The 22,170-nt window shown below is 36.4% G+C and overlaps 1 protein-coding gene across 1 annotated transcript in view; it reads right to left on the bottom strand.

Moving 5' to 3' along the window:
• Window positions 1-1,312: 1,312 nt before the first annotated feature.
• Snx7 (sorting nexin 7) overlaps window positions 1,313-22,170 on the bottom strand; it is an 80,311-nt gene continuing 59,453 nt past the window's right edge. Inside the window, exons 8-9 of the mRNA XM_051185600.1 lie at window positions 20,108-20,260; window positions 1,313-1,817 (exon numbers count right to left, since the gene is read on the bottom strand). Of these exons, the coding sequence (XP_051041557.1) occupies window positions 1,740-1,817; window positions 20,108-20,260 (231 nt within the window). The 3' untranslated portion in view covers window positions 1,313-1,739. The remainder of the gene's footprint in view (window positions 1,818-20,107; window positions 20,261-22,170) is intronic.

Here is a 22,170-nt window from a genome sequence, read left to right as displayed (position 1 = left end):
GGGGGCCCACACAACAAAAACTTACCCTCAAGGTAGTCTTGGTTGGTAAAAGAAGGCCCATTTGTGTGTGCATGTTTTCATTCTTGGGAACTTATACAAGTCATGATTTTCTGTTTAAAATGTGTTTGTGTAGAGGATATGGAATATATCTTTGTGTTCATCTGCTTTTGCAAAAGTATACCACATAATGTTTCCTCTTCAGTCAATTCTGAGTTTCCCCTCTCCTGACAAGTGTGTGTGTTTGTGTGTGTGTGTATGTGTGTTGTTAATATGATATATTTGTAGTAGAGTCTCATGTAGCAAAGGCTAGTTTCAAACTTGCTATATAGCCCAAGGTTACCTTCAAAGAAAGTCTTGATGCCATACCTCCACCTTAAGCACTAGGACAACAGACTTGCACCATCTCACCAGTTTATGTGGTGCTAGTGGCCGAACCAGGGCTTTGTGAATGGAAGTCATGTGAAGGAACCAGATAGCTGGAAGGCAGAGGCAGGTGTATCTCTGTGAATGTAGACAGCCAGCATGACATAGTGAGAACCTGTTCAAATCTTCTGTTTTGACTGATTAGCAGATTAAGGTAAAATGGTTTGAGTTTTTCTGCAGGAAACTGAAGGGAAAAAAGGGAGTGGACTTTTTAGAAAGATCTGAACTTTCTATTTCCAAGCAATTATATAAGTTATAAGTTAGAATTGTTTTATAATAATAGCTGTTTTATTTAAGTATTGTTTGATTTCCATTAAATTCATGTAGGCATGTACCACTCACACCATGTTTTGTTTTTCTTTGCTAATTGCGTTGAGAAAGTGAAGGAAACTCTTGCTTTGGTAAGTCGCTTCTGAAAGAGCCATGCACCAACCATAAAGCACACTCAACATTCTTCATCACTGTGTTCCACAAGATCCACACCACAGCCATGTAATAGGTAGACTGAAGATGCTGTATGCCTTAAAAAAATTAAAAGCTGAATGTGACTTGTAAAGATATGTAAACAATTGCAAAAACAGAGAATCCATTTGTTAGCAGGAATGAGGTTATATGAGGATTTCCAAATAATAAAACAAATAATAATTTAAAGCCTACTGTGAAAAATTTTTACATTGTTGAAAATAACTATTTATTTTTAATAAAATTTTAAGAAATTATTATTAATGTTCGATTATTATTATATTTATTCCAAATTCTTAATATCAAAGTAAATTATTATGGTATGAAAGTACATGAAAATATCCCTGATGATATGTACTGAATTAATGTTAAAAACTATTTAGAGGTTTTACTTCTGATATAAAAAGAACACATCATAAACATCAACTTCTTATTAAACATTTTATTAAAACCAAGTCTTTACAACATATTGAAAAATGTAATGTTCCATGGCAAATACGTAAGAAAAAAAAACTATTTGTAATTAATGGCACATAAATTTAAGAACAAAATTACAAATACACTGTGTCTCTTTCTATCCACATAGACATAGATAAATATCTATCCATATAACAAACAGATCTATAGACCTATAGGATATACATCATATAACAGATCTATATAGCTAGATAGATATATTTATATCTCAAATTCATATTGGTGACCTGGAATACCTGAGTTTGTAAGTTGTTGGTTTTCCAGACAGTGCAAAATCATTTGTCAGCCACTTTATAAAGGGCACAGCCAATCCAGAAAAACTAACTTTGGTTGATAGATGCTGTCTCTCAAAGATCAAACAAGAGTTGTCAATAGGATTAAATTTTATCTTCAGAGTCTTCTTCCAAGGGGAGGTCAGTCTGTGATGTGAGGAATGATTCCCATGTAGCAAGGCACTGTATAACAGAAACACCATAAGAGGGGTCAGCTCTAGTTGACAGTCAGTATTTAAATGATAAATAAAGCATCCCAGTACACACTCCTACAACAATCTGCCCCATTTTTCCTGTCAGCTTGATATTATCTGTCATTTCTAAGACATTTTAATACCTCCTCGTGTGTGTGTGTGTTTGTGTGTGTGTATATATCTATTTTGCACAGATATAGACATTTTCATTGTGTGTCCACAAAGACCATTGGCTGTCTTTTTTTATATTGCTTTTGAAGATGTCATTGAACATGGCCTCCACTGATTTGGCTTGACTGTCTGGCCAGCAAACACCAGGAATTCTTTAGTTTCCCCCTGCCTAGCACTGCAATGTCTTAGGTGTGCATGCTTGTGTAGCAAGCATGTTAGCAACTGAACCCTCTTCCAAGACTGGTATTCTAATTCTTAATTAAGGCTACTACTGGAAAACAAGAGGAAAATATACTACCAACAAAAGAAAAAAGAGACCTTAGATTCACTCATTTGGACCTGAATCCATACTTGGTAATGATTAGGAGAGCCATGTATGTTTGCAAATGTGCAAACACTTTATACACACTGCCTAGCACAAGAGTTATGAGAAAACTATCTGTTAATTTTATTAATAGATAGTGCTAGGAATGGGTGGTGAGACTCAATATTTAATAGCTCAAACATCATTACAATTATGGAACAAAGAAATACACATACTACACCAACAACAGGTGGAAGAATAAATAATGTAAAATGCCTATTATTCCCCAAATTCAGAAATAAAATGGAAATAATGAGATGAATAAAAAAATAATAGCAAGATAAAACATTTAAACTTAATCTTGTCAATAGTCAATTTAAATGTTAAAGAGTACACATTTTAATAAAAGGGATAATAGTAAAAACTAAGGCATACCTGTACTTCATTTAAATTTCTTATAAATATTTTTAAAATGGTGGCAAAATGAAAAATGATGTGTGTGTGTGTGCGTGTGTGTGTATGTGTGTGTGTGCAAAACACATATCAAAAGAAATGGTTGAATAATAATACTACATCAGTATTGAAGGCCTCAGAGAAAAAGATTCTTACCAAGATAAGGATTTATAGCAGTAAATCTGGAAATTCACTATACATTAAACAAAAACTGAACCATAAAAGGAGAAAGGCAATCGTATTTATGATTCATTTTGTGGTCCTCTTATGTTGAACATGAGGACAGAAAGTCAGTGATAAAACTTTGAAGCACCTGATCAATCATGTTAGCCTAATGAATATCTAAATAACAAAATCAGAAAATGCATCTTTCATGCACTATACTTTGGAACACGTGAGATATCTCAATAGGATAGTGTGGTGGCACACACATGTAATCCCAACACATAGGAGATTGAGGCTAGAAAAGTGCTCTTTGTTAGTACCTTTGTGTGGTCTACACAGTGAGTTTCAGGCCAGTCTAGGGTACTGAATGAGGCCCTGTACATACAAGCTAAATGAATTATGGTCTCTGAATATTGTGGAATGAAGTCAGATACCTGCAAGAGAAACACCCATGGAAAGCCTCTAAGTATCTGGAATCTAAATAGAGGAATTTTAAATACCCCTGGACCACAGAAGAAACCAAAAGTGAAATAATGAAACTTTTTAACTGAATAAAAAAGAAATCACAATATATCAAAAATGTCTTTGGAGCAGCATCTTGCCTGTGAACCTGTATCAGTGGTCATGCCCTTTGGGTGTGGTTTCAGGTTCGACTTAACCCATTTAAGGTCTTGGAGAGCATTGGAGAGGCAGGGTCTGCATCCTACAAGCAGGGATGCTGCGACAGTTACTTACTGTTACCTGTGTAAGTTCATCCCCAATAAAACATCTATTTATCATTTTCCTTGGGTCTGGTTAACTCATTTAAACAATGCCTTCAATTGGCATCCATCTTAATTTTCTATACCACTAAATACTACTAAGAAAGCAAACAGTGAAAGTCTAATTGCCTACATGAGAGACAAGGTAAAGGTCTCCAATCAATGAATTTAATTTCTAATTAAAAAACCAAAAGAGCAAGAGCAAAACAGCTGACAACAAACATTAAAGCCAAAGCAAGCATCAGAATGTCTATGTATGTGCATGTATTTGTTTGTGTGGATGAATCAGAGTAGGGGTCAATAAAAGACAATAAAAAAATGTAGGGGGGGGGAAACTCAATGTCACTAAATGCTGAATCTTTGAGAGGATTAGCAATACTGTTAAAGAACCTTACTGATTATAAACAAGGAAGATGGTACAGTATCCAATATCTTAGCGGTATAAAACTTGCCTAGCATGCACACAGTAACAAAGACAAAGGAAAGATGAGAGGATTTATCAGGAGAGGTGAATGAAATGGCAACATGAGATCAGATCCCTCTGACTTCAGGAAGGCAAAAGCACAAGATTTATGCTTTTGCATTTGAAGTTCAGAAGAAATGGAACAATGGCCAATTACTCAAAAGTCGAAAATCCCAAAAGCAATGGAAATAAAAAAAGATAACGGAAATGAATTTAATGTTCCCCCTGCAAATAATTCAGTGGTAAGCTCTATGAAACTTTTAAAGAAGTCATACAATTCTGTACAAATACAAGACTACTGAACACAGGAGGGCTTTCTAGCAAACTCAAATCAAAGCGACTATAGACAAAAACTGGGGACTGATTTTAATCAGAAATATAGATGCAAAAATTCTAAAAGCAATAGCAAAGACAAGTCAGTAATCTTGCCAAAGTATTATATGTAATATGCAAATTGATTTTATTCATGAAATGCAAGGTTTGATTAGCTCTCAACATCACTGACCACATTAAACACAGAATCATCTCAACAGATACTAAAGAGCATTTGCCAAATTTAAAAGTCATCTATTTCTGATTAAGACACAAGTCTCAGCAAATCAAGAATAGATAAGGAATTCTACATATTGAGAAGACAATCTGTAAAATCAAAACCCTATAGTTTACCTCCTGTGCGTATATGAAAAAAGTATTAGTATTTGTTATTTAAGAATATGTTTTTCTTCCCAATTTAAACTTAGATTCAGGTCTCCTTCACCAAATATAAGTATAAAAAAATGTCAAAACAAAAAAAAAAAAAAACACAATGAAAAAACTGACCGACAATCTAATACACGGGCTGGGAGAGCCATTTTCCCTGCAAACCTTTCCGTTGAGCTTTTGCCCATCCTCTGAGGGGTCACTCATAACCAGTAGCTGTTAACTCCAAAGACCATCCAAAGTATTTACTGCTTTCAGACAAATAGAGTATCTTTTTTGACAAGTCAGCCAAACTACACTTAAATAAACTGACCATCCCCCAGGTAAAAGTCAAAATGAAATTCCAAGTAATTTCGTTGTTTAGAATTCATATCAAATAAAGATTCTGAATGGAACCAAGAAGAACACTGGTCCTCAAACATACTCTCTTCTTTCACTATCATCTTACACTTCAAGTAAGCCTGTTTAATAAAGACTGTGATGTTAGCTACCATCTGTGCCAGTTAGTATGGTGAACCAACATTCATTTATAAAGTACTAATACAACTGACACATGGTAAAGAGTCATTACTGACTAATTCCCTTACCATCCTCCAACTGGAAGCAGAGAAAAGATTTCACAGAAGAACCTCTATAGAATAACATATATAATCAACACCGAATACATTGTTATGAATACACAATAGGCATCACAATAGTTCTTTCATATATTTTATATTTCAATGCAAAATTACTATCATAAATACTAGTTTACAAGTGAGAAAGCTGAGTCTCAAATAACCTTGGTACAATTAAAGCATTGTGAATATCCTGGGGACTATAGCTAATGCTTATTTATCAATGTGAGGAGAATGGCAGATCTCCTATGTCACCACAGGTGTACATTTAATATGCCATTGGCAAACATGACAAGATGTCTCCCTTTTACACAGTGAAAAGGATTATTTTTGGAGTAGAGGGACAAGAAAATAGGGGATATTAGGATGGTAAAATTTTAAGAAAAGACTATGTATGCAATTAGTGTATCTGGAAGCTGATTCTCTACACATTTCTTGACATTTACTTCCAGTAGTACACACAGCTTTTGAAGATGATAGAGTCTAGATACATTGGGCATTCAGCTAATGCTTAGTGAATGCAGAGGTCTACACAGAAGGAATGAATTGAAAAACAAATGCTAACATGTTAATTGACATAAAAGCTTCACTTTCCTTTTTTTTCTTATGAACTGGTTTCCTGCTCTATGTTGTTGTGTAATTTCTAAATGCAAAGTTTTGTTCTTATGTTCTGGCCTCCTTTCTACTATAAAGCTAAGGATTAAATCTTATACTATGTAATTTATGATGCCACTCAACCTCTTCAGGCACTTTAAAATCCTTTTAAAATTGTTTGTATTATTCCTATTAATTGAACTATTTAATTTTGTGTGATAGTGTGTGGTGTACTTGGCACAGTATGTATGTGGAGGCAGAAGACACCTTGTGAGAACTGGTTCTTTCTTTATATCATATGGGTCCTGGCATGGTGGCAAGTGCTGTTATATTCTAAGCCATATTGTTGGCCCTCTTTTGGAATCTTAGTGTAAGATGATTTACTGTAAATAAAAGTACTGAGTAACTGTTCCTCCTCATTCATCTGGGGGTAATATTCACTTGAGTTATCTGATGACTGGCACATATAACATACCAATATCTCTCTTTGATTATTTTTTTATGTAAATTTGAAACAAGCTTGTTTTACATGTCAATCCCAGTTCCCACACCCTCCTGTCCTCCCCTGTTCCTCCAACCAACTCCCATCTCATCCCCTTTCTGCTCCCCAGGGAGGGTGAGGTCTTCCATGGGGAGTCTTCAAAGTCTGTCATATCATTTGAAGCAGGGCCTAGGTCCTCCCCCATGTATCTAGGCTGAGGAAGTATCCCTCTATGTGGAATGGGCTCCCAAACTCCATTCCTATACTAGGAATATGAGATTGATGAGTACCTTATATGCCACTCTAGAGCTTTCATTTATATATCCTTTTTAAATTGATAAAAAAGGGTCAAGGCACCTCTGTTGGTCAAGGTGCTTGCTGCTGAGACTACCAACTTGAGTTCATTACCTAAATCATTGTTTCTCAACCTTCCCAATGTTGTGGCCCTTTAATACTGTTCCTCATGTATTAAAACCATAAAATTGAGCCTGGGGTTGGTGGTTCATGTCTTTAATCCCAGCACTTGGTAGGCAGAGGCAGGTAAATCTCTGTGAGTTCAAGACCAGCCTGTTCTACAGACACAGTTCCAGCACAGACTCCAAAATAATACAGAGGAAACTCTGTCTTGGAGAAAAACCAAACAAGCAAGCAAACAAACAAAACATAAAATTGGTTTCATTGATACTTCATAACTGTAATTTAGCTATTTTTGTGAAAATTTTAGTAAATACTTTTAAAGACAGAAGCATCCCAAAGTGGTGGTGACCCACAGGTTGAGGACTGTTGCCCTAGATTTACATGGTGGAAGGAAATAACCAACTCTTATAAGTTCTTCACTGACTTCCACATGCATGTTATGGCATGTGTGCCCACACACATGCACACAGTCATGTACTAAACAAACAAAAAAAGTAATAAAAACTAGAAAAGCTGATGTCTAGAATGGTTCATTTCTTTTTATTCTTTCTTGTTTTGCTTCAAACTAGAAAAACCTAAGGAAACCCTTAAGCAGTGGACAGTTCACACCACCCATTTAATCAGTTTAGGACAGCGAGCATCTCCTGTGCTCAGCTCAGCATTTTGACAGTTGAAGATATAAAGGATAAAGTCACCAAGATCTTAAAACCCAGTGACACTTTCTTTTAAGTTAGCTTTTAAAGTAAGGTGTTTCTATTTGTCCTTGAATTGAAAGTATGCACTTACTTTTTCTTTCAGAAAATCATTATTATCAATGAAGCCAGTTAGTATTTGCATAAATCAGAGTGAGGGTAAAAAATTTGAAAATGATATTAATCACAGGCATCCTCATTATCTAATTCTCTGTAGAATCATCCAGCCCAATCAAGTTTAGTTTCTTATGCAACAGTGGGACTCCAACCACAGGGTTCTACTTTCATTTGAATAGTGTGTCACCATTTTTCACATTTTATTTCATGTAATGGTCTTCTGATGGAAACATATTATCCTATTTTAGTTAAGAGAATAAATTTTGGGGCTACATGGCTCAAAGGGTTAAGGTGCTTCCCATGCAGGCCAGGTGACCTGAGTTGGGTCCCCAGAAGCAAGGACCAACTCTGTGAAGTTGTACTCTTACCTCCCCAGGCATTCCATGGTACATGCACATGTTTACACATACACAACAACAAATATTTTAAAAAATCAAAACAAGCCAGGTAATGGTGGTGCATGCCTTTAATCCCAGCTCTCAGAGGTAGAGGTAGGCAGACCTACAGAGTGACAGTCAGAGCTTTACACAGAGAAAGCCTGTCTCAAAACACCAACAAAACAAAACACAAATACACACACACACACAAACACACAGAGGGAAAAAAAATAACTGATTCACAGAACACTGTTCTGTTTCTCCTCACAAGAGCAGTCAGTGTTCCTCCCTGTGGAATGTTAAGTGAAGTAGTTGATGTGTGTTAGTAAGGATGGGGTGAAACTGAAAAGGGGGATCACCCTAAGTCTTCTATAACTGAAAATCCAGCAAGCATTCTCCCCAGGTGGCTATGTCCATTAGCCAAAGGGCAAACAACTCTGTGAGAGCAGAGAACTCTGGGAGGCAGCAGCTGGGCAAAGGAGCTAGACCTATGAACACACACCACAGGAAACATTCTCTGTTTTTACATATTCACTTCAAACCTTTTCAAATACATGAAGATGAGATGCTAGGAAAACTAAACTTTCATTTCAAAAGTAACTTTGAGGTTTGAAAGGAAATCTCTTGCTGCTCCAGCAGAGATGGTGATGACATTTTGCCACCAGAACAGGCAGATGTCTCCTTAGTTCCCAAGTGCATAGTAACTCCACAAACAGATGTGATCAAGGTTTCTAAAGCGTCAATGGTGACAGCAATGCTCCCATAGACACAACAGCTTTTCACTGGAAGTGACACAGTCAGGAGCTGGTATTGATACTGTGTCATCATGTGGGATTCGAGGAAGTCTACTGTGAATTCTCTGCTTTGTTCGGCTTATTCATCTACATATAAAATAAATGGGTTTCCACTAAAGTGAAAGGTTCCAGAGTCTGAGTGTCACTGCCAAGAAGTTGGCAAATGAAATAATATATGATTTACAATTTTGTCTAGTTCTGCTTGCCTAGAGCCATTATGAAATATAGTGATCATAAAAATTTAAACATTCCCTCAAGTATTTGGTATTTGCAAGATAATTATCATTGTACAGTTTCCAAAAGTAAGATCCACAGGCACATGAGGAATCTTTCAGTCTTTATTGGACCTGCTGCTACTACTGTTAGCCTACATGTTCCAAGTACTTCCTAGCTGCTAGACTCTGAGTCTGGTGTTTTCATTAATTCATTTAACAGCCTCAAAGCCTGTTTTCTATATTGTAGTTTCAGGCTCAAGTAAAATTAGTAGTTTAGGAGATAGGCTAGTCAGGTCTGGTGATACAAGACTGTAATATCAGATAGTTGGGAGTCTGAGGCATGGGGACTGCAACTTCACAGGAAACATGAATAACAGAGTGAGTTCTAGGCCAGGCTGGGAAAGCTAGTGAGTCTCTGTTCCAAAATAAAACTATGCAAATATTTTTAATATGTTGCTTAGTGGTAGAACACTTGCATGGTCTATGAAAGACACTGGGTTTAATCCTCAGTACTGCTCAAAAAAAAAAAAAAAAAAAAAAAAAAAAGAGAAAGACAAGATAAGGAGAGGGGATCAGAACCTCACTGTTGTGGAATCCAGCTTCTGGAAATTATCTGACAAGTTTTAATTTTAGAAGTGTCTGTAACTTTAAAATAACAGATATGCATACTACATTTTTACTAATACAATGCAAGCTCTGTCAAGCTGTGTGTTCAGCTTAACCACTGCAAGGGTTAAAGTAAAAAGACTCATTAGCTACAAACGCCATCTTGTGGCCCACTTATTTATTATTCCACAGTTGTCTAAGGATATCTAACTCAAAATTTGATAAAGAAAGAAGGTGCCTCAGGTATCATTTATTCCATTTCTCTTACTAAAACACATGGGTTTCAGGGGTGGGGAGAGGTTATGTTAATAATGTTTGTGTGGTAAACTAATCCAAGGGCCTAAATTTGCATTCATAGTCTATCCATTCACTACATTCTATTATAGCTTTTGATATAACCAGTCAATTGATGGGGCTCATCAGCTTAAATATGGGCATCAAGCTTATTCTTTAAATCTTATTTTTGTTTAACCATCTATTGACCCTACAGATAATTATAGTAAACATATTTTTTTTTTCATTGCACAATTGATCAAAGCACAACTATGATATTTTGGTACCTAAGTTTATGGTGTTTGTATGCATGCCTTCGTGCACACATACATGCGGGCGTGTGTGTTTGTGTGTGCATGCGTTTGTGTCCTTGCATGTGCGTGTGTGCGTGTGTGTGTGTGTGTGTGTGTGTGTGTGTGTGTGTGTGTGTGTGTGCAGTAGGGACTCAGGCATAAGAGAAGAGTATTACCTTCCACTGACTTATGAGCTGATGAGTATCAACAGAGCATGATTAGGTTTTTAAAATCAGCTAACATCATGCTAACTATCTTCTTTAAACACTTTGGATATATCCTTGTATATATCCTCTGTATGTTTTAAACCATCTGTAACTTTCTACTATCTTCCTGTTAAATCTCTAAATAATTTAGCTTCAGAAAACATCCCTAGTTTAAAGTATGGAAAGAGGCAGATGCCCATTCTTTTCCTACATTGTGCACATGATTTCATTTTCATTATCATGGATAACTGAGAAATAATTATATTATGGGCCACAAAATAGTTATGAGATTATTTTTGACAGAAGTTTTGAGACAGCAGAAACCTCCAAAATACTGAAAATGTTTACCAATTATATGAGACATTCTAAAAATTTCATAGTTATGTAGAAGAAATGACTGCTTATGAACTTTGCCTAATTTGGATTAGAACCTATCATTGCTCACTTTTTTTGTCAACTTTTCAGACAGAATTTCACTTTATAACTCAACCTAGCCTGAAAATTACTATGTAGCACAGGCTGGTCTCAAACTCATGCTCATTCTTCTACTTCAGCCTCCCAAAGTACTGCAATTATAGGCATTACCACCACACTTGGCCATCCTTTAACATTAAATGCAGATTTGAGTTCTGTTTATAATTCTTGCTTCTTTGTTTATCCAAAATTTCTAGTTACTATTTTACCAAGTGATAAGGCAGTTTCCTGGTATCTATGGAAGCTTTTTCCAGGATAGCCCTCTACCATATTCCTTATGGTGAATGGAGAGTATATTACAGCAAGTGCCTTTAGTGAGCAGCCCAAAGTAATTAAAATAAATCAACCACTGAAAATTGGGAACTATAGTCAATTGTGAAGCCTCTTCTTATACTGTGAAAATAGGATTCTTAACATCCTAAGGTCATAAAACAGCATAGTATTTCCTATTCTCATGTTTTATTCATTATTAAATGAAAACTTATTGCTCACCAGGAAGATAATTTTCTATGATGTAGATTGTATAAAGAATGATAGGGATCACAAAGTTAATTATTAAACTATGAGTAATGTTGATCTTTCTAAAAGGAATAGGAATGACCTCTTAGACACAATAGATGGCCATTACATGACACTGGGATGGCAAGAAGTAGCAGTTTCCTATTTGATGAAGATGGTCACACCTAAGAGAATTGGATGGTCCATACAAAACCATTAGATTGAGCCTGCATTTTTCCTAATCCAGATGTTTTGGCTTCTAGTAGGTGTCTTCCAGTAACTAAGAAAAAAATGATGAGAGTGCAGGGATACAATGGATTACAATATTTTAACTGGTATAAAAACGTCTAGGTCCAGTAAATTTTTAAGGTTCAAAGACTCCTAAGAAGGAGGTCATTGGATGTGCAGCACCCTCCCACCCTTGCTAAGAAGACAGGCAAACACACATGCACTGTTCAATCCCGGGGGGGGTGCATAATGCTGCTCTGAGACAGTCTACTGAGAGCTATTTTCTAGAGGAACTCTTTTTGGTAACATTAAGAAATTTGTCTTCATGGGCTCAAGAGTGAATATCACATATAGTAACTGTTAGGAGTTATGGTAGGAAAACAAATAATCAAGCAAACAAAAAAGCACAGAAAAAAAAAAACCCAAAAACAACCAACCAAACATACAAACAAAAACACAGTGATATGGATTCCAAGTTAACAGTTCTAGACCATTTAGACTATTCTAGCTCAGCTATGCTATGGCTTAGCCTGACCCTGAGGGTTCCATGGTCAGGGAAAACAGACACACACACAGAAAAGCTGACATGATGTGGGGTGTGTGCAAGCTGATGGAGTGACATCTACTACCACAGCAACTTGGAACCTTTGCATGTTTATTATGTACAGCAAATGAGAAAGGGTTAATTAGTCTCAGTAGGAGGTGTAAACAGCAGAGGTTGGAAACACCTGGGAAGGAAGCAGCAGTTGCTATTTTTTTTTTTTTTTTTTTTTTTTGCAAATTGGCTATTTGCTTGAATTTAATGTGTTCTCTTTCCCACTCCATCACCAGGAAAGCTTTGCTATCCCTGTGAGCCTCACCTGTGGCTTTGACATTCCCATGAGGATGAGGCCTTGGAGTATTTTACAGGGACAAGCCCATGTCAACATTACACATTCACTCTGGACTTTACTCACTCATGGCTTCTACATTCCCTATAGCTCAACTGCAAAGAAGATTCAAACACCACCTGCATTCTTTAGGCTCAAAAATTACAAGACAAACTTCTACATGAGTAAAGTTTCTGCAGTATATAGCCTTGTCTTTCCAAGGTGATTCACACAGAGAATTGAGTAGTACTGGCTGGCAGAGAATGTTAACTGGAAACAGGTGGCAGTGGTTCCAAGTTTCAGGAGTTAACATTCATAGTCACCTAGGAAGGAAACAAAGAGTGGATGGGGAAGACCCATTGACCTTCCCCCTATTAGGAATTAAGGGCTTCCCTTGAGTCCGTACTCCTCCAGGTGGTAATATTTTCATAATACCCAGGAAGAAAGCAATACACCCAGCCTTCTCTTTCTGTGCCATGGATAGTGTTTATTTAATCTCTTCAAATATAACAGTTTTTGTTTTGGTTTTTGATGGGCAAATCCATTCTATTTTCATTTTCCTCCTTCTTGAGGGAAAGCAGAACGGAAGCCTATCAGCCATTTCCTCTTTCTGTGAGTCTCCATCACAGATTTCTTGTAATAATTTTATTAATATATTAGATCTTCATTTTCTGTAATTGAAAGCGGATCCATATACTTGACTCTGGTACTATTTGGAAATTTCTCAACTCCCCCTCTTCAAACCTCACTCTCGAAATGTGACCCCTGATACTTCCCACTCTTCTCTGGACTCTTCCTTAAATGCCTCTGCTTTCATCTCCCTTTCCATGGTCCACAGTCCACAGTGCAATCACAGCTGATTCTTTCTCTGATCCTCACTTTGCATTTCAGAACGCCCTATCTCTCAAGTCACAGTCTCTTTTAAAGTCTTTGAGAGTGTAACTAACTTTTCTATAATTTTCCAAGCCACTTTACTAAATTCTAGGGGATATGGTAATGGCTAGAGTTTTCCTTCTTGGCTTTCTCTTTCTGTATATAAAAAGCACTTTATCCTTAGGTTAGTGGCAGATAACAGTCCTCCTTCGCTAGTTAGAATTAAATGTCGTGAGACTGTTCACCGTGCTCCTTTCATTAACATAATTTTTCTGATTTTTCAGCTTCCAAGAGAATGAAATTTGACCAAAATCTAGATCAGATTCTTTCTTAGGTAGCACTTTATAATTATAATCAACACATTTTTACCTCATATAATCAGAATTCTTGGGAGTTATCCTAAGTTGGACAAGGGTATTTTTTGGCATTTTTTCCCACATTAGAAAAATGTGTTCAGTCTGAAGTGTAACACTTATGTTAAAGCAACCCTTTAGTGTTCCCCATTTTCCAAATGTAAGAAGGAATGCAGTCCAGAAATGAAAATGGAAAAGGAAATTACGCCTGAAGAACAGTCAGGTTCTTGGAGCTCATCTGTCCAATACTTAATTTGTAGGCCTGTTATAAGACCTACTTTAAAAAAAAAATTGTGTAATTTTTAAATGACTCACAAATAACTGGATTTGGATATTGCGTAAATGTCAACAGTGGTACTCAGCTGGATATAGATGTGCCCTTGTGAAGACATTTTCTTCTATGTTCATTTTCCTCCTAGAAAATGCATTTCACTTTAAATGCTTCTCTATTTCCTAGATGTCCACATGACCCCAATATTTGTGGTGCCTACTGAGACCAGAATCCTTCTCTAGGTTTATCTATTGCTGAACTGAACAGAACAACTGATTGGAACAAATTTAAGTAAACTACCATCCCATTGAAAATATTAGCACAAACTATAGTGGTACCTACCTGTGATGCTATTACTCAGAGGTTTGAGACAGGAGGATTGCCATAATTCTGAGAACAGTTTGGGTTACAGAGTGAGTACTAAGCCATCTTGTGCTACATAGCAAGGCACTATCTCCTAAAACCAACTATAAGGCTGTATCAATCTAGTGAATATGTATATTATTCTTCCAAAATAAACTTTAACATCACGAACAAGATTTGAGCTTAAAATTAGATCTACCACAGTGCTTACCACATGGCTTTGATAATAGAATCTATTTTGTTAATTTGTAAGTCAGTATACAAAGTACTAGGTTTCATTATAACATTTTTGTACATATGTGTCATTGTATTTTGTTCTATTCTGTCCCCTCCCCACCACTGTTCACTCTATGTCCTCTGCCCTGCTCTGGCTGATTCCCTTTGTTCTCTCAAGTAATCCCCTACTTTAGATTTAAATGTGCTTGCCACCACACTGGGCAGCAACAGTATCTTAAATAAATCATTTTACATGAGGAAAATGACATTCAAAAATAAGATATAATAATATCGTGATGATAAAAGTGAACTACCAATTACTAATAATCCTGGAGTCATTTCTTTTTCAATTATTTTAAAGTTAGCATATAAAATAATGGGTTTCCTTATAGCATTTTCTTTGTACATTTTTATTTCCATTGTACTTACTTGTCATTTGTTCACATATCCTACTGCTCTGCCTCAGGCTTCCTGCCTGCATTTGAAATGTAGTAACCAGTGCTCTGGTTATTTAAAATTCATAAAATCCAAACTTCAACAGCTAAAATTAATAATTACTTAAGAGATGATGATGATGATGATGATTATTATTATTGTTACTATTATTATTATTAAACAAGCGCTTAAGTATGTCTGTCCTAGCCTTGCAAATAGTTCAGACTGCACGTGTATGGTGTCAGATCCAAATGGCACACCATTTTTTCCCAAAGGCAGGTCCACTGACTAGGCCCAATATTGAATGTAGGCTTTTTTTTTTTTTTTTTAATTTAAATGGTTTTTATTTAAATTTGAAACAAGCTTGTTTTACATGTCAATCCCAGTCCCCACATACTCCTGTCCTCCCTGTTCCCCTCACCAGGCCCCATTCTACCCCCTTAATTCAAGATACACTACATAAGAATTTCTGGATGCTAGATATAAGATAGCATTCTTCAGGAAATTGTGAAGCAGGTTCCCTTGCCCCTAGCAAAAGGGACATATGGCTTTTCATTGACAAATATCTGTGGCAGGTATTGGCATATCCAAGTCCATGTTGGCACTCGGGCTCTCTTAGTCCCCATTCACAAGTACCTGTTCCTTGACTGTTCCCTCCACACATATGCCAGCATAACTAGCTTAGTAGTATTATTATAATAGAAAAAAGATATTCAAATTCTTAAGTATAAAAATTATGTAGTCCCATTAAAATTCATAAATATGTTCCATGACAATTATGACTACATTGAAAATTATGTAAAACAACTAAAATTACATAAAATCCCGAAATACATTCATTTTAATTATCAAGGCCTAAAATAAATAAGTAATGTATTTCATGTGGCAACTTTCAGAAAGGATCATGCAAACATTTTTAACTAGTATGACAATCTTATGCTAGCAATTATTTTTCTATAATTATAATCAAATCTACTTTTCTATATGCAATAGGATTAGGCACCTTTATTTCTTCTTTATATCAGGATAACTGTTTATTTTGAATGTGTTTTCAGTAAGTATATATTCTTCTTTTTTCTTTTAACCTGAAAATTAGGCTATAAATCAATGATTTGTATATGCCTACTAGTGATACTAAAATAAACTTCTCAAAAGAATAAAGTTTATTTCTTCATTATCACTTAATTATCACCTGTCAAACTTGACAAAAATCATCACTAAAAGTTTCCATTGCTGGAAATTTTGGAGGGATGGTGTAGGGGTGCAGTTAAAGAGGAAGCCAAAAGACCTGCTTCATGTGACACTTGGAGCAGGGCTGACCATATCAGTCCCACAGCTGTGGGAACCCTGGACATACACTAAGAGTGCTGTGAGCTACACATGTTCTGGAATTCTGATTCCTTACTAACTCCACTCTCCTCACCATAACTTCCAGGTACCTCTGGTGAATTCCCTATGCTTATTTTTTTTTTCTTTTTACCTTCAAGGTGTTCTTGATGTTTTAGAGACAAAGAAAGAAAATCCATTACAATGACAAAAGGGTCTTCAACAGAACTGTAAAGGAAAACCAGGGCTGCTTCTAAACCCCTTAGTAACAAACAGAGACTACTTTCCCACTCAAAAAGTCTCTGTTCTCTTTTCTAGTTTTGCTCAAACTCAAGGCCATTACAAAGTTACCTTGAAACTGACTGCACTGCCACAAGTCCAATGAGGTACCCAAATCTCATGCATTAAGAGGAGGAAGGATAGCTAAAGTAGAGTCAATCATATTAAAAGAAAGCTTTCATAAGAATGCACTCTTTGAATCCAATGTTTGATTCTCCAGGATCAATGTCCTCTGAAGCTTTCTGCATCTCCATAGTTACATTGAAAGCAACCAAAAAAAAAAAAACAGTTCTTTATTATTTATTTATTTCTGCTAAAAAGGAACTGTGAAAGACATCCATCCCCTTCATTCCACATGCCATACTGTACTATTTCAATATCCCTGTTGCATTACCACATTAGCAAGATTTCCTTTGGATGCTGTTGTAGAATCTTGTCCTGTTTCACATTGTTTCAGTCAAGAACAGAGTGCCCACATGATATATTCCCATAGTATTTCATCTCCTAGTGATGTCCCTGTTTGTATAAACCCTCTTCACAAAGTTCTGGGAGCAGTGAAAATGCCTGCAGATACACTGTGCAGAGCAGAGCCCTGAAGTAAGTGGATACATGTGTATACTACCCAAGATGGGTGCGGTTTCATATAGAAAACAATGGAGTAACATTTTATGTACCCACTATTTAGCCAGAGTCAAATGTCCCCCACAAGTTTGTGAACTAGATATGACATTTCAGAGTGGCAGTCACTAGAGTCTGACTCAGACCCTCTCTACAAACATGTAACCTCATTTCCCTCTGTCGTTTTAATGTTTAAATTTGAAGTTATACCAGCTGTGATCATTTCCCTTTGTATAAGACAATCTAAAGTCAAATGAATGAACTCCATTTTATACTTGCAATAGGAATAGATCCTATCGGGATTTATCTACGTGAATGTTGAAGAAAATGGAGGCATTTCTAGGAGAATGTGATTAAATTAAACAGGATGTAAAGATCATGAAATACTTCATTTCTCCATATATCTGAGAAAGTCTGAACTTAATAGATGACAGCACAGTGCTGATCTTTAGGCCTTCATAGCTTTTATACTAATTGAGACTGTTTGACTATTTAAGGGTGTCAAATTCCTTATCCTGTATCAGTGGAATGACCTTCCAGATACATTAAAAGTTGCCACTGAGGAAACAACAACAAAAAATCTGGAGCAGTTTCTTTTTAAGTTACACTAACAAAAACCAATAATTCCCCCCAAATAATGCTAAATAGTAATACCCTGTCTCAAAACGGATGGAAGCAAACAATAGAAAACCAAACCAAACGAACAAACAAAACAAAAAAAAGCCCACACTCAGAAAAATCAGAAGAATTTACCTTTAAAAAATTAAAGCATTATGCTTTACAATAGTATGATGTTTATTACATATTCTCATTTCAAGGCACATTATTTCTTTAAAAAAGATTTATTTTTATTTTTAATTGAACGTGTGTGTGTGTGTGTATGGTGTGTGTTTACGTGTGTGCATTGTATGTCCTGGAGATGGAGCCACAAACAGCTGTCAGTGGCCTGACATGGGTACTGGGGGCCAAACTCACATTCATTGGAAGAAAAGGCCATGATCCTAACTGCTGAGCACCTGTTCAACTCTGCAAGGAATACTCAAGTGCATTATCTCAGCTGATTGCCAATAAGAGTCCATAACGTAAATATGTCCAGATTAGAACACAAAGAAGTAATGAACACTGCAGATTGAACAGCTGTGATACTGACACCTTATGTAGACAAAAGAACTTTATTAAGAAGAAATATTTTAGATCACTCAAACATAGGTTTCCAGATACTTTTGGATAGTTGAATTGTTTAAAGGATATGTATGTCAAATCAAAAATAAGGAGGGAGATGATGTGCATGTGTCATCAGATAACAATGACCTCCTTAGAAGGAATGATGAGACTGAACTTAAAACATACTCTTCTTTAACTCAACACTACCTGCACTTCCTCCAACACAGCTAAATGATTTGAATGTGTCTATCACTTCTTTATTTCGTTTTTGGTTCATAGATGTTGATCTCTCACATCTTCATGTGGAGATGCCTTGTTCAACATTCAGATCTCAGCTTCACCCTATTCTCTGAGTATCATCCCAGCCTTATATTAGGTTAGATGCCCCTGCAATGACTTTATTTACTAGAACATGCATCAAAATTTGTAGGATCCCTGTTTCCTACACTAACTGTAACTCCAAGAGAAAAGGACTGTTGTACATGCTATGCTCACTCTTCAGGGTTGCTGCATAGAGTTTGATTGATAGTAAGTGTTCATTTTATTCTCATTTTAGGAAAATGCCCATAAGAGTTTGTCTTTCAAAACATAACTTTTGAATGTAAAATACTTTCAAAATGATAATTATTGTAGGTACACAGCACAAACTCTTTAATCTATCAATTGCATATATTTGTTATTTTTGTCATCAGTAATGTTAGAGACCTGAATTTTAAATATTATTCCAGGAAAGTATGTTTAGATTATGATGGGTGGAAAGGTGATAACATTATGAAATTCATTTGAGAAAAGCAACTTTTTTGAGAAACAGTTAGTTGCAAGATTGAAAATGATTATCAGAAAAGGTAAATGCAAACTTGTTATTCTTGTATAGATGGATACATAGATCAGTTGCTTTTCCCATGTTGCTTTTTTAGCTACGGGCTACCAAAAACACAGGGGTCAGGGACAGCCTGGATTGGTTTTGTACTCCTTCAAACATCTGTTCTTTTTCTCCATTTGTAAATTGATGGGATATGTCTTTCTGTAAATATGTTTCTCTTACTGGTTAATGAATAAAGCCCTGTTGGCCAATAGGAAAGCAAGAGAGGTGGGACTAGAAGACAAAGAGGATTCAGCCAGAAGTAGGAGGAGATTCAATATGTAGAGCTTTGAGAGAGCAGAACTCTGGACCCTCTCTCCAGTAAGATAAGATTACATGGAAATACTTAGATTAACAGAAATGGGTTAATATTTAAGACAGAGCTAGCCAATAAGAAACACTAGTAACAGGCCAAGAGTGTTTTATATATAATACAGTGTCTCGGTGAGTTATTTGGGACTGGTGCACCTAGTGAGACCAGGCTGGTGGGAAAACTACTTGTAACAGTAAATTCTTTGAGACAGACATTAAAAAAAAGAGGAAAATAAGCAAAGCATCAGGACCATTCCAACCTCTTAAGGAATGTAAATCCTTCCAGAACAATTAATGGGCAGGGGAATAAACCAGCTTGCAGTGACCAATGAGGCTTGGGACTGTAACAGCTGGTTTTTTCCTTGGCTCTTTCAACAGGGTAGATGGGCAGTCAAAAGCCTACCATTTAACAGGAAGAACTTTCAAGAACTACAGCTTACCTGTTCATAGTAGCGGATGTTCTCCTCAGCTGTGTCTGTAAACGCTAACTTGAGATCATTTTGCATGTTCTGCTTCCACCTTTCCCAGTCTGCTTTTAGGGCATTATTAGCACATTCCACTTTATCTTCAAGTTTTCCGATTTCCTCTGTAAGCTGAAGCACGTCACAGAAAAAGGTAAGTTGATGTGCATGGTCTCACCATGTGGAGAATTCCCTGGGTCCATGTAGATTGGCCAATATATTAAGAAAGTTAAAAATGTTCCTGTTTAGGGTGAGGAGGTCATCAGAACTGAGCATGCACAATTGTTAAATGTGGAAAGTGACCTGCATTCAGCAGATACTGTTGAACAGTTCTAGGGTCTGCCACATGAGTGCTCCAGTTTGGATATAATCTCAAAACCTATGGTTCACTTTCATTATTTACAGAACAAAGAAAACTGAATGGCACACATCTAGAAAATAATTATGCTAATACTCTCACGATCGCTATCATTAATGGTATTAATATTTACATTTATGTTAAAAGATATGGGACTTCCTTCACTTTAGCTTTTCAGTTCTGGTTCCTAATTTTTAGTTATTTTTAACCAGAATCTAAATTAACAACATGCATAGCCACAGAGATAATGTATCAAATATACAGATATAGGGTTTAATTTACAAAGTTTTACTTAGATAACTGGATGTCTTAGTTTGTGGTTACTGTTTCTTTGAAGAAACACTGTGACCAGAAAGCAAGTAGGGGGGAAGAAAGGGTTTATTTAGCTCACACTTCCACACTGTAGTCCATCACTGAAGGAAGTCAGATGAAGAACTAAAACAGGGTAGGATCCTGGAGGCAGGAGCTGAAGCATTTCTATGGAGGGATGCTGCTTACTTGCTTGCTTATCATGGCTTACTCAGCCTGCTTTTTCATAGAAACCAGGGCCACCAGCCCAGGGATAGCAACACCCATAATGGGTTGGATTCTCCCCCATCAATCACTAATAACCTATACCTGGATCTTATGGACAGATTTTCCCAATCGAGGTTCCCGTTTTATCTTTCTCATCCTCATCAAACTTGGAGCATGATGTCATTAGTTTAGTCTTTAGATTTAGCACATTGAGACATATTTCACATATGTATGTGTTTGTTAATAAACTCAGAATAATTTATTAAGTGTCCTCTCTGTGCCAGGTATGCCTCTGGGACAGGAAGATTCAGCAGTAAAGACATTAGACAAAATCTTTGCTTTTCCTAGAGTTTATTGTCTCTCCTGGGGAGAGACAAACTATAAGCAAAATAAATAAAATATGGACCATCAACTAGATATAAGCAGAAGTGGAAAATGAAGTCTAACACTAGAGAGAAAATGTTAGGCTACTGAGATTTTAGACAAGGTGGCCAAAGGAACCCTAAGTAAGAAAATACCATTAGAACTGAGATATGATGTTTGAGAGTGAAACATGGGTTCTGCTCAGTCAAAGCTGTCAAAAGACCAAACTCAAGCAGGATCCATGTCCACTAACAGGGGATTTGGGACTGTTAGCCTTTCTCCTCTGAGTTGCTGGCCAGAGTCTTCCCAGCAGTAGAGCCACACAGATATTAAACAAATATTTACGGTTCAGGGTCCACTCATCAACTTTGGTTTCTAGTCTACAATACAACACATGTGTATGGGATGGCTGGCATGGAGGGTCTCCAGAGAATGACTTTGGGAAACAAGGTATTTCACTCTGATATTTTGTCTTCTTCCCATACCTGTGAAGGGTAAATGCTAGCATTGCTATAATCAATTTACAGCAAAATTGTCTTCTGTCACTCTGTAAGTCATTTGATGATGGTCCAGTTCTATCCAAGGACTGCAACAATTCTAGAGAATAGTTCTCTTATGACCTCAGGGACCAAATCAGTAGTCTACCACTGCAGCATTGGGACTACGGGTTGAGAGTAGGTTCAGTTTCAGGTTGAGTATGTGATAATATAAGGCTATTTGTTGAAGTCCTAGCTCCTCTCTCCAACCAAAAAACAAACATAAAAATAATAGTATTCATTACATAGGAATTTTTTAATACATGAAA

The sequence above is a fragment of the Phodopus roborovskii genome, unplaced genomic scaffold (genome assembly GCF_943737965.1).
Source record: "Phodopus roborovskii unplaced genomic scaffold, PHOROB, whole genome shotgun sequence".
In the NCBI taxonomy this organism is placed as follows: Eukaryota; Metazoa; Chordata; class Mammalia; order Rodentia; family Cricetidae; genus Phodopus; species Phodopus roborovskii.
Note: the sequence above shows the minus strand (reverse complement) of the source record. Positions and strands in the feature narration are given on the sequence as shown.